At 37.9% G+C, this 13432-nt stretch overlaps 1 protein-coding gene across 3 annotated transcripts in view; it reads right to left on the bottom strand.

Moving 5' to 3' along the window:
• The window catches only part of AP2B1 (adaptor related protein complex 2 subunit beta 1), a 111365-nt gene that overhangs the window by 75712 nt on the left and 22221 nt on the right, over positions 1–13432 (bottom strand). For all 3 annotated transcript variants that reach the window (XM_005899674.3, XM_070390482.1, XM_070390481.1), the window contains exons 6-9: positions 5566–5756; positions 3296–3517; positions 2645–2765; positions 2420–2515 (exon numbers count right to left, since the gene is read on the bottom strand). In XM_005899674.3, coding sequence (XP_005899736.1) covers positions 2420–2515; positions 2645–2765; positions 3296–3517; positions 5566–5756 — 630 coding nt within the window. The remainder of the gene's footprint in view (positions 1–2419; positions 2516–2644; positions 2766–3295; positions 3518–5565; positions 5757–13432) is intronic.

The raw sequence follows: 13432 nt of genomic DNA, 5'->3' as shown, positions 1-13432 counted from the left end.
CCAACTAATAACTTTCATGACTGCAACAGTTCTAAAGTTCTCAAGCAAATCCAAGTAACTTGAGATAAGGGAACTCCTAGTAAGAGGCAGGATTCTTGAAGGTTGATCTTAAGCTTCCAGAGGAAGTTCATTCCTCACACACTCTCATATTCCCACCAGGGCATCTTGAGTCAAAGGAAGAAGTAAGAGCCACCAGAAGCTCATCTCTTTCAGAAAATGATGGATAACTTTCCCGTTAGTTACAGTAAACAGTACTAACAGCCTCTAAGAATCTAGAGGCTTTAAGAACACTTTCCAGTAATTCCAGGGATTAAAAAAAAAAAACTCTTTTTACTTTGGAATGAGACTTCTTAGAGAGCAATGTCAGAGAGGTTAATAAGGCAATGACATTCAGGAAGTGAAAAGCACAAAATGACTCTTCTGCCATCAGAAAAGTTCTGAAAATTGTCTATATTAGTACCATAAGTAGGCGGCTATTGCTCAGTGAGAAAAGAAAAAAGACAAAAGTTAAGTATGTGAAGTGTGGTGGTAAAAAAAAAAAAAAAGATGGAACACACCAAGATCCAATGAACAGACTTTTCCATTTTTCAGATGGAACAATAGAAGCATGTGTATTAAATATCTGAAGACTCTGAACTGGCAGAACCAGGAGTAGAAACCAGGATGAATTAACTTCTTGTTATAACAACTAGTCTACTAAATGACTTATCAGGGGTAACTATATGAAATAGCACCGACAAAAATAAAAATAAAGAAGGCCAATTAGGAACTTGGCTTTCAGAGATACTTTTCACTGACACAGCATCTGTTTCCTTCTGATCCTATGAAGCACTGGTTGTACTGTACAAATTATTTTAGAACTATCCTTGTGAAATCATATGGTCCAATCTGACTCAAAGCATTGCACACAGTCCAGTAGTAAGAACAAATATGGAACTCTGAATCTACAATATCACTGTGAACAGAAGCCATCATTAATTTCAACAAATTTCTGAGTGAGGAAAAATAAATGGAGGACTGACAAAGCATAGTAATGTAAGTTGCAATCCTTAATATCTACAGGAAGATTTCAACCAAGCTAGAAAAAATCTGCCCTCTAAGACCACAGAGACACTCTTCCAGAGGACTTAACAAGTAACAATCAACTCCCTGTCCTAAAGCAGAAACTTGCTAGTCAACAGCCCTACCTACATGCACAGAAATCCTGACAACTCTCCTGTTATCTCAATCTTAATATAAGTGGGCAGCTGTTTACTATATACATGGTACGTGTGTGCTAAGTCACTTCAGTTATGTCTGACTCTGTGCGACTCTGGACTGTAGCCCACCAGGCTCCTCTGTCCATGGGATTCTCAAGGCAAGACTACTGGAGTTGGTTGCCATGGCCTCCTCCAGGGGATTTTCCCAACAGGGATCGAACCTGCGTCTCTTACATCTCCTGCATTGGTAGACTGGTTCTTTACTACTAGCACCAACTTATGCATCTTAATTAAAAAACCATATATAGACATGCAACCATCACTGTAAAATATTGAAGATAATTAAATTCAAACTGTAGAAACAAAACCAAAACTATAATTCACATCCCCAGAGATTTAGGAAACTATTGCAACCACAAAAAAAGAATGCTGTGAAAAAGTACTAAAAAAAAAAAAAAAGAAAAAGAAAAAGTACTGACAACAAGAAAGAGCAATGAAGGGAGGCTGTACAGAAAAATGGTTGTGCAGAAAATAAGAAAGCAGCCAGTCAGACTGGAACAAGCACTTGAAAGACAGAGGACTGGAACACAGAAGGGCCTAGAAAAGGAAAAGTTTTATAAACTTGATATTATGCTTGAAAAACTGGAAGAAGATAGGAGTGCAATGAAGACATAATGAAATTTAAAAAAAAAGGCCATTATAAACTTCAGGAAAAAAACCAAGTCTCTATAAGAAAATACAATCATTTGTATTGTGTAGTTTCTACTTATTTATAGGCATAATATGCATAATAAGTTTTGTAAGACTCTAGTTGACAGAACAAGAAATAAAGGTATCTCAACTTACAAAGATAATATAGGAACAAAAACCTCATGATGTAACTACACGGGAGAACAGAAGGGGAGAAACAGGAGTGATGGAGTAGATGAACTAATTTATCTCATAGCAGAAAAAGTTAATAGACAATGTCTACAAATGGCAAATCAATAAATAAAAGCGTAAGAATAATAGAGATATGGAAGTTATTAAAATAACTGTAACTATGAACAGAGTTATAAATGATTCCCTTAGGAAAGAAAGAGATCAGGGATAGCTGCTTTTCATTAAAAATTCCTGAATATTTTAACAATGTGCTTTATTAGTCTGATAAACTTAAAAATGTATTTTAAGGAAAGAGTAAAGAGAATACCCAGAATTCTATACTACCAAGGAACACTCACCTCCACCTTGATGGCACACCGCCCAATGGCTCGCACAGCTTTGCGCACAAAGTCAACATCCACCTCTGTGGCATACTCTTTCAGTTCAGCCAGAACCTGTTAAAAACCCATGAAGTGAACAACCATTAAGGATTCTCTGACAATTTTCAGGTCTCGGTATTTCTGAAGATCAGCTCTTAAGATCTAAATTACTAGATCTTAACTTGAATCTACTTTAAGTCTGACCTGAGCAATGTTGGCTTGGGATGCCAAACGAATCATGATGTCCAACTTCTCTAGTTTCACATAGATGGGATCATTGTACTTCACAAAGAAAACTTTTATTTCCTGCTTCAAGATTTCAGGCCTGTGATGTACAGAAATACAGGTAAGCAAAGTGAGGTATATATTGATGTATCTTTCTGAGTCTGCATTAATACCCAACCTGTGCTTCTATCCTCTCCATCCACATACCCCAATCAGGAAAAAAAAAACTCAGAATCTTCCTCTACACTCCTCTAACCAGATCTGTTTAGCAGACTATTTTTATGCTTTTTAAGGGGTAAAGTATATACTGCCAAGAACAATCAGTGGAAACAACCTGATCTAAACTATGGCCTGAACCATATTAAACAGATACTAGCTAGCATACTAACACGTCCTTCAGAAAAGAAACTAAATTATAAAGCAATATCAGGCATTCACTGTATTCATTCACTGTAGGAACACTCTAAAATCAACTGTCAGCCTCCTGACCCTGGGCAAGTTGCTCTACCATAAAATATTTTTATTTCTACACATTAAACAAAGCTTAACACAGTCCTTTTAAATACTGATATCATTAAGCTTAATTCAAAATTACAAACACTTTAATCATCAATTCATTTTTTTCCCAACCTTTTCTGAACAATTAGGTTGATGTTCCTCAGGGCGACGTACTGCACCTCTGGCTCCCCAGACAGCAAAGTGACAAGTGGAGGGGCCAACTTCTTCAGCAGCATATTGTAGTAGTCAGACTCCTTGGGTAGCAACTCTAAAAATTTCATTAGGACTTTTACTGCTGAAAGCACCACTGCTGAGTTGGCATGAGATAACCGGGGAGTTACCCGCTCACAGATGCTGAGGGCAGAAAATGAAAATTAGTATCTTAAATTACAATTTCTGTGCTCAATCCAATCTATAAGGTAATGCTGTCAGAGGTCTCATGGCCCAAGTATCAAGAAATTAGAGAATCAGTTAGAAAAGTCAAAACTCCATGCGTAGGTAAATTTGGGATTCAACACTGCAGACGCCTCATTCCCAGCAAACTACAGGCAGAGCAGGGATACGAGAAGACTTTAGGAAACCAGCAATAGGGACGTTCAAACTGGAAGGAAAATAGCCAATACCCCAAACACTTGAAGCTCACACCATTTACCTTCCTGTTTTATAGTTCTTTCTGTCTCCCCATATTATGTAAGGGCTCCCTGCCTCATAGCCCATTTCTCCTCAACCTATAGGAAGTCAAATTAAGCATTCTGAGAGTTATTTCACAATGAAAGATATCAACCAACTGTGACTGAAGTTTCATTATAAGATGCAGGAGGAGATGGACTGACAGGGAAAACTACCCAACCTGTTGTCTTCAGGATAATAAGGGAATCTTGAAGAGGGTTTTTGGTTGTTAACAACAACCAAATCTTGGAGAGGATTTTTGATTTTTTAACAACAATACCACTGCAATATTCACCCAACCTCATCCCCTTCTCCTCCTCCCAGTCACCTATACTTAAATGTCTCATAAAATATAGGATATTAAATTATCTGTTGAGGGTTCTCCAGAAATTAACCTAATTTTGATAGCTCTTGGGCAACATGGTTGGCTAGCTGACTCAGTTAAGGATACAAGATTAAGTGAAGCTATGTTTTTCTCCCTTCTTCCTGTATCTACTCAGCAGACTTCCTGTCCTTCTTTAGGTCTTTTATACAAATGCCATCTTCTCAAGGAGGCCTTCCCTAACCACCCAATATTTCTTAGATCTCTCCCTTACTTTATTTTTCTCGTTAGCACTTATCATCATCTGACCTATTATATGTTGGATTATATACACATATTATATATATATTTCTGCTCTATGCCTCAGAATAGATTTTCCCTAAGAGCTATGATTTTAGTCTGTCCAGTGCTGTATTCTCAGAGCCCAGAACAATGGCTGGCACATAGCATGGGCTCAAAAAAAAAAACATTTGCTGAGTGAGTAAGTGTGACACGTGAATGACCAAGAGAAAATAAAATTGTATGTAAAGTTCTTTCCAGGAGACACCTGTACTTTCAGTGATGGAAAGAAACTATCAGGGTGAGTTTTGGTTAAATCCAGAAGGAACGATTTCCCAGACAAATGAAGAACATTTATATTATAGCAGCTTGAGCTTCAGCCAGGCAAGGAAGGTTACTTACTACCTACCATAGTTAAAATGAGCCAACAATTCTTCAGAATTACTTTGCCAGAATCACAGTGCCTATATGCACAAAATGCTCAGTAAAAATTGATACAACTCCAATTCTGTACACCAAAATATATGTATGTGTACATGAAATTTAGCAGTCAGTATCTGCTAGCCAAAAAAAACCCTGCCATACTGAAGTGGTAGAGAGCTAAGCAGAACAATTCAGGTGTGCCTTTCAAATGTTCTCCAAATATGTAATTTCCATACCTAATGGAAGACATCATACATACTGCAGGCTCCAATCCACTTTCTCTAGTACTAAATTACAGGTATAAGACAACTCACTAACTAGTACCAAGCCACATACTAAGTATCTTAAAGAATGAGAATGGTCACTACAATGAAAGACACTCACAAACCTTTGCCAAGTGGCTAAGAACTGCTGTATGGGAGATGTGAGAAGGTGATAAGGGCGATTTTTGCAGACTGTTTTAAGTGTGCTGCTCAGAAAAGAAATGACAGATACACATCTCCTCTTAGTAAGAACTATTTTTGCACGGCTTACTCTGCTACCTAAAATGTTCCTAATTAGAGAAAATACCACAGGGATAGCAATATCTATCCCATAAGTCACTGTTTTCCTTATTCCTAACATAACAGACCCTTATTCTAATACAGACACAACAGAACTTACTGAACCAGGCAGGACTCCTAGATGCTACCCAGAGAAACAGACTGACCTCTGAGCCTCCCGGTCATCTTTAGGATTGTAATTAGATAAGCAGTCCAGGATGAAAATCTGGCCCCATTCGGTGCACTCATTCAGGGCTGTCAGTAGCTTATTAATGTTCTGTGGATTCAGATCGAGTAAGTTGCTGTTGGGGTGAGATTCACTGATTTCAGATAGTGCTGCTACAGCATTAGCCACCACCTGGGAAAAGAAGCAGATATGACCTTGATTTGTCAGGAACAGTACAACCATTTCTCTGAATCACTTCATAGATCTTAATTCATAACTGTTCCTGAACATTTTACCTAGTCATATACAAACAGGTAAACTGCTTTCAAAACAACTATTATACCACTACCTTGTGGTCGGGCAACCCAGAATTAAAACAATTCACATATCAGCAGAGAGTCACTCATGGTTTACTATTAAAACATTAATTTCAATAGTACTCAAACCATCAATAAAACTAAGACAAATGAACAGCTATAAAAGCAGTCAAGTTTAGGGACTTCCCTGGCAGGCCAATGGTTAGTCCGCACTTCCAACGCAAGGGGCATGGGTTTAATCCCTATTGGGGAACTAAGATTCTGCATGCCTCGTGGCCAAAAAAAAAAAAGGCAGTGAATTTTAATTTTGAAACATACATTAGGCAACAGAAAGAAGAATCTAGGCCAAATAATTTTATGGGTGTATGGCAGATAGGGAGGTGATTAGTTCAGTTCAGACTCTGTGTCCAACTCTTTGTGACCCCGTGGACTGCAGCACGCCAGGCCTCCCTGTCCATCACCAACTCCCAGAGCTTGTTCAAACTCATGTTCATTGAGTCGGTGATGCCATCCAACCATCTCTTCCTCTGTCATTCCCCTGCTCCTCCCGCCTTCAACCTTTCCCAGCATCAGGGTCTTTTCCAAGGAATCAGTTCTTCACATCAGGTGGCCAAAGTATTGGAGTTTCAGCTTCAACATCAGTCCCTGCAATGAATATTCTGGACTGATTTCCTTTAGGATTGACTGGTTTGATCTCCTTGCATCAAGAGACTCTCAAGAGTCTTCCCCAACACCACAGTTCAAAAGCATCAATTCTTTGGTGCTCAGCTTTCTTCATAGTCCAACTCCCCTTAAGTGTCAGAATAAGCACGTGTGACCCTGAAACCCTAGTTCACTGTAACATGATTTGGGAAAGCACATAAACTCTGTGAAGTTCCATTTCCTCAACTAAAAACTAGAGATAATTTAATCCACCTCAGAGATGAGCTTTAGTTTGAGGATAAAATCAGATGACATAGAAGTGCTTTCTACAAAGATTTAAGCAAAGTTAAGGTGGTAACGGCATGTGGGATCTTAAGTTTCCCGGCCAGGGATTGAACCCACGTCCCTTGCGTTGGAAACGAGGCATTTAACCACTGGACCACCAGGGAAGTCCGAAGCTATTGATTTTAATATCCACGTCACTTGAGTAGTCTGCAGATTATCCCAGCATTTTACCTAGAAGATTAAATTCTAGAGAATATGATTTTTTAAATCAAATAATACACTTCTGACAGTACCCATTATTATGTAAAAGTTAATGATGCCATAAACAGAAATCACCTCCAGCTATAATCTAGTAACCAGGTCAAAAAATTCCAAGATTAAAAAAGCCAATGGTTCACTTGGTAAGTATGGTTATGGATATAATATTTTCTTGTTTTTAAAACAAACCATGAAGGATTATCTAGTTCACCTATCTATCACATGGCAGCATGCATGAGGTTCTTTTCTGACAATTTTTGTTTACCAACCACACCATTAAGCAAAGGCTTTCATGAAAATTAAAAAGCATGCAGAGTGAAATAATAATCTCCATCATCTCAGTGCTTTACATGCAAGGAAAAGACATATTTTCCCCGTATAATAAGCCTGATATATTGGATGACAGGATAAAGGATCAAAATGTCACACTGGAAGACCAAATACTTGTTTTCCTTTCTTGCTGTCAACACATGCCCACTCTTGACCAGTTAGTCCAAAACAAATGTCCTGTCACTGACTTTCTGCCGGTTTCCTTTTCTTGTCAAAAATACTTAAATATAAGGTCTGTTAACAGGAAACGTAAAAGAAAAGGGGAGAATTGGAGGAATTACAAAAAGCAATGGAGAGCAAAGAGAACAGAAGGATACTGAACAGGATGAACAATTTAGAATTCCTCTGCTATCATCATACATAATTGGAAATTAAACCAAGTATATAATGCAGCTAATGAAGTGTATGGTCTGGTGGTAAAATAGGCTACTTTCACTTATCACATTAAAATAAGAAAATAAAGAGGGAAAACTAAACCTGACTAAAAGATCCAGAGATCAGATTACAGGATTATGTTTAGAAAGTCTGCACTGGGAAAAGAGGTCATTGCCAAATGGTCACGGAGCCAATGGCTGACCAGAGGAGATACACCGCAATAACAAAACTCTGATGCTGGGAAAAGAATGAGGGCGGGAGGAGGAGGGGACGACAGAGGATGAGATGGTTGGATGGCATCACCGACTCAATGGACATGAGTTTGGGTAAACTCCGGAAGTTGGTGATGGACAGGGAGGCCTGGCATGCTGCGTTTCATTGGGTCACAGGGAGTTGGACACGACTGAGCGACTAAACTGAACAAAACTGTACTGCTGTTCCTCTAAATCCCTTCTATTCTATTAATACCTTTCCATTTTCATCTCCTAATCTTCACATTCACACTGCTAGATTTTTAGAAACATACTGAGGTGGATCCATAAAGGGTTGCTTAGAGTTCTCCTGGTCAGTAAGCCACGCTCCTCTTACTCTAATAAAAACTTAAAAATGAGCTAGTCACACTGAATCTCAAGGAGGCAAACATTAACTTCAAGACAGTATAGCAGGATTATATAGGACAACTCACTTGTCCTTGCTCTACGCTACAAAGGAACACATCCCATAACATAAAAAAAAAAAAACTGTTTTTAGTTCACCTTACCTCCCCCAATTACAGTCAATTCTGTTCTTTGGGAGACCAACTAAACATCTCACCTCCTATCTCACCTCCATCCCCATAGACCTAATGTAATATGTATCCTTTATAGACACTAAACACAAATATAATCATACATGCAAAAGCATGCACACACATGTATGTATATAAATAAAATCACACTCAATACTAAACAAATCTTTCTCTGCCCTAACGATACACTTCCCTTCAATTTGACAGCTCCACGTGAACCCCTGAAGTCTGCTGAATTCTTTTTAAAATTAGCAACTTGTGTTTTGATTTACCTTATACTATACCTAATAGAACTGGATAAAGAAATAAAAGACAGCAATAGCTAAAATTTACTGAACACTTACTATGCCATTTACCCTCATGCAACTCTAATGTAGTTGCTATCAAAATCTACCTATTATAGATAAGGAAACAGGTTTTAAAAATGAATTTATAAACAGTTAGAGAAACTCAGTGACTTGCTTAATCAACACAGCCCAAAGAGAGAAAATGCTTGAATATGAACGCATGGCCCATATCTGATGATGGAGATTATTATTTCACTCTTCATGCTTTTTAATTTTCATGAAAGCCTTTGCTTAATGGTGTGGTTGGTAAACAAAAATTGTCAGAAAAGAACCTCATGCAGAAAAGAACCTCTGCCAACTACATTTATATAAGTCCCAAGAGCTGTGAAAGAAAAATCAAAGTTGGGCAGCATGATATAATCAAAACATTATTTCCTGGCAGATTTATACAGGGAGAAAAAGGTATTCTCTTACTTTATATATTTCAGAGATAATCACATCCTAGCAGCACTTAATGGCAAGATTTACCATCTGGCTATGAAACCTGATTTATAAGCTATCCCTATCGTATACACAGAAATTCTAAGGGCATACATTTGACCTCACTTTTTCTTTTTTAAAAAGTAGCAAGCTGGAGTGGTGGATATGAGTAAAATAAAAATGATCCTGTAAAGAAAAAAAGAATGCTAGAAGGAAATCTAGATACTCACTGGGAGTGGAGTATCACAGATAGAGGTTTTCTCAGGAGGAATCTCTCACACATTTCCTTGTCCCTTTGAACGATTTCTCTAATTTCACTCACTTTCCTGGTTCCAGAACCCAAGAAAGACAGCACTTCTCGGTACAGTGACTTCCTCCTGTTAACTAAATTACTATTTAAAAGACTTTCATTCCTAGCTATGACCTTCAAGGTCACACTCTGAAAAAAACGCTTCAATTCTCATATTCAATTTACAATCCTTTTGGCTGCTGCCCCTTGAAGACCTGAATTGAAAGCAGTAGAATAGCTAAGCAAATCTATTATAATGAAATGTACAGGTGATTTGTATATTTTTATCCTCCTGAAAATCACCAGCAGTTCAAAACCTCACTTTCTTCTTTATGGAGTTGCCTGAAATAACATGTTCAAGCACAAGGCATTTATTCTAAACAGGTTTCAGACATTATCATCTCCAAGGATATGACTATATGCTGCTGCTGCTGCTAAGTCGCTTCAGTCGTGTCTGACTCTGTGCGACCCCAGAGACGGCAGCCCACCAGGCTCCCCCGTCCCTGGGATTCTCCAGGCAAGAACACTGGAGTGGGTTGCCATTTCCTTCTCCAATGCATGAAAGTGAAAAGTGAAAGTGAAGTCGCTCAGTCGTGTCCGACTCTTAGCGACCCCATGGACTGCAGCCTACCAGGCTCCTCCACCCATGGGATTTTCCAGGCAAGAACACCGGAGTGGGTTACCATTGCCTTCTCCATATGACTATATGGTACCAGCTAATTTTACAGCTCATGCTTTAATCCAAAGACACTGTCCAGACTGTCAACTAATAATACGCTGATTATATGACATTCTAATGTTCTGTTTTCCCCTCTTCTCCAGAATGAGAAAGTTGAATGAATACACTTACCTAGTAGAGTCAACACATCCTATTATGGCAACAAAGTCTGAATACATAGTAACAAGAAAGATTAAAAAATTAGACTCAGTGAAACTCAGTACTTACTTGAGTAGCTTAAGATGTGTTCTGATGAAATGTAAATAAGCACAAAGCCAAAACACTACAAATAAATGTCTACATATGTCCAAGAGGCACTCCTAAGAGTTAAAAGGCAGAGAGTTACTTGGTCCACAGGCCCTAAAATCACACAAATGAATGCTGCAACATGGACAAAACAAAAAGTTCATTATCACACCAGTTATCTCCTCTTTTTGAGAATAAGTAATCCTCTGCCAAATTAGAGCCTGAGATCATTTTAAAAGGGACACTAAGAAATGAACAAGCTGGGATCTTTTAGTACAAACTGAATTACAATATAAAACAGATTCAGGGATTTACCCTGTGGTACAGTGGCTAAGACTCTACGCTCCCAATCCAGGGGGCTCTGGTTCGATTCCTAGTCAGGGAAGTAGATCCCATATGCTACAACTAAGACCCAGCAGAGCCAAATAAATAAGTAAATATATATTAAAAAAAAAACAAAAACAGATCCAGTTTTCCGGAAGCTGCCAACAAAAACTTCTCTAGTTATATCTTTGAACAATTCTTTTAAGAGTAATTCTGCAATGGTGTGTTAACTAATACTGTAGATAGACTTCAGCTTCCATTTGTAGATATGCTGCCCTCAGAACTCCCTAAAAAATAATGTCTGGCTTTAAATAATGTATACAAAAAAACTTTTTTTAATAAAATTGCCACTGAAATATTAACCTTTCTAAAATCATTAAAAACCAACACCACGATTGCTATACAGTAAGGAAAAGTTTGTTTTATTAAGGGCTTACTCTATATCAGATTGATGGTAAAGTGCTTTGCAAGCCTTCTGTCCTCTATCTTTCACAATGATCCTATGATAGAAACACTGTGTATAATCTCCATTTTGTAGATGACGCTACTGAGATGTTCGGGAAGACCATCAAGCTAAGAAAGGCAGACCAGGATACAAACCCAAGTCTGAATGATTCCAGAGCCTGAGTTTTAACCCCCACGCTATAATACTGGGAAAGGAAAAAAAAATCATTTCACAGTCACAAAGCACTTTTCTGTTTTGAGATACCTTGGTAAACAGTGAGTCAACTCTTATCCAAAGTAAGTGGGGAGTGCTACTGAAGGTACTAGGCTCTGAGAACTCTAAGGACTCAAAGGAGCCACTTCCAGAGAAGGCAAGAGCTTAGGGACATCTGTGAAATGGCTGTCTCATTTTCATGTCATTTCAAATGTCATCTTTAGCAATACAAAACATTTTTCATCACTGTTCTAAGCACTTTACATGTTCTAATTCAATTAATTCTCACAAGTCTGTGAAGTAAATTCTATTATCCTCCTCCTACAAGGGCTGAGTTGTATCTCCCCAAAATTCACATTTGAAGATTTGAAGTCCTAACCTCCAGAAACCTCACGTGACTGTGTTTGGGGATCAGGTCTTTAGAGAGGAAATTAAGTTAAAATGAGGTCATTACAGGGGACCTTAATCCAATATAACTGGCGTCATTATAAGAAGAATAAATTTGAATAGCCACCTAAGGAGGGAGGATCATATGAAGAGAAGGAAGATGCCCATCTACAGGCCAGGAAGAGAGGCCTCAGGAGAAGAAACTAAGCCTACTGACACCAGAACTGGGAGAAAATAAACTTACGCTGTTTAAGCTGAAACAAAAAAAGTGAGTCAACTCTTTATAAGAGGAAGTGATTGAATGCAATTTGGTATGCTGAATTGAATGCTGCAATAGCAAAACGACATCTGTTTTGAAACAGGTGAAATAAAGTCTGCACTTCAGTTTATAATAATGTACCAAAGTTAATTTCTTAGTTTTGACAAAGGTACCATAATTATATTTTAATATTGAGTAACCTGTGTGAAGACAAGCATATGAGAAGTTTCTGTATGGTTTTTGAAACTTTAAGTCTAAAAATCTACCCCAAAAAATGAGATTAAAAAAAAACACAAACCCTAAGTTAGAAATAATTTCTAAAATAAAAACTGATTATGATTAAAATCTCTAAGAATACACATAAAAAGATCTTCACAAAGTTTATCTTTTAAAGGAAAACAAAAATCGTTTCCTTCCTCTGTAAATAAAGACAGAAAAGCACTAAGATCAACCAGTGGGCAGGCACGCTTCTAACTAGGCAGCTGCCATGATTCCACTTAACTCAACCACATACATTACTTACCAGGGGCATCCAGACAAAGACTGAACATGTTACCTGCTACATCACTCCTACCCACTGCCCACCACACATTCTGATACTCTCCCACATGCCTAAAATTTGACCAGCTCTGAAACTCCTCCATGGACACTGGGCATGAAGAGCATTACACATTTCAAATTTCACTTCTGTATAATATTCTAAGTTTATAACTCTATTAATCTAGGGATAATAAGTAGTAATATAATTAAAGTACTAAATTGAGGTTATTAATAAACAATTTTACACAGCCCACAAGGACAACAAATATATTCTGACAAAAATCCTTCTTAAATTTGCAAAGTGATCTAGAGACACTTGAGTTTTTCATTATTTACCATCTAAGACTGACAGCAGACCTCCACAAACTAATGGCCTAAATAAAAATTACACTAATTAGAAAGCATGTCATGTTAGGTTTATTCCTCAAGAATAGCTGCTATTCATAAGAAGGAATGAATCTGAGTCAGTTCTAGTGAGGTGATCAACCTAGACCCTTATATAGAGAGAAGTAAATCAAAAAAGAGAAAACAAATATCGTATATTAATGCATATATATGAAATCTAGAAAACTGGTACTGATGTACCCCTTTGCAGGGTGGGAACAGACACTCAGACATAGAGATCAGACTCATGGACACAGCAGGGGAAAAAGAGGGTGGGACAAACTCAGAGAACAGCACTGAAA

Source organism: Bos mutus, chromosome 19, assembly GCF_027580195.1.
Source record: "Bos mutus isolate GX-2022 chromosome 19, NWIPB_WYAK_1.1, whole genome shotgun sequence".
Taxonomy (NCBI): Eukaryota; Metazoa; Chordata; class Mammalia; order Artiodactyla; family Bovidae; genus Bos; species Bos mutus.
This window is presented reverse-complemented; position numbering and strand designations above follow the sequence as displayed.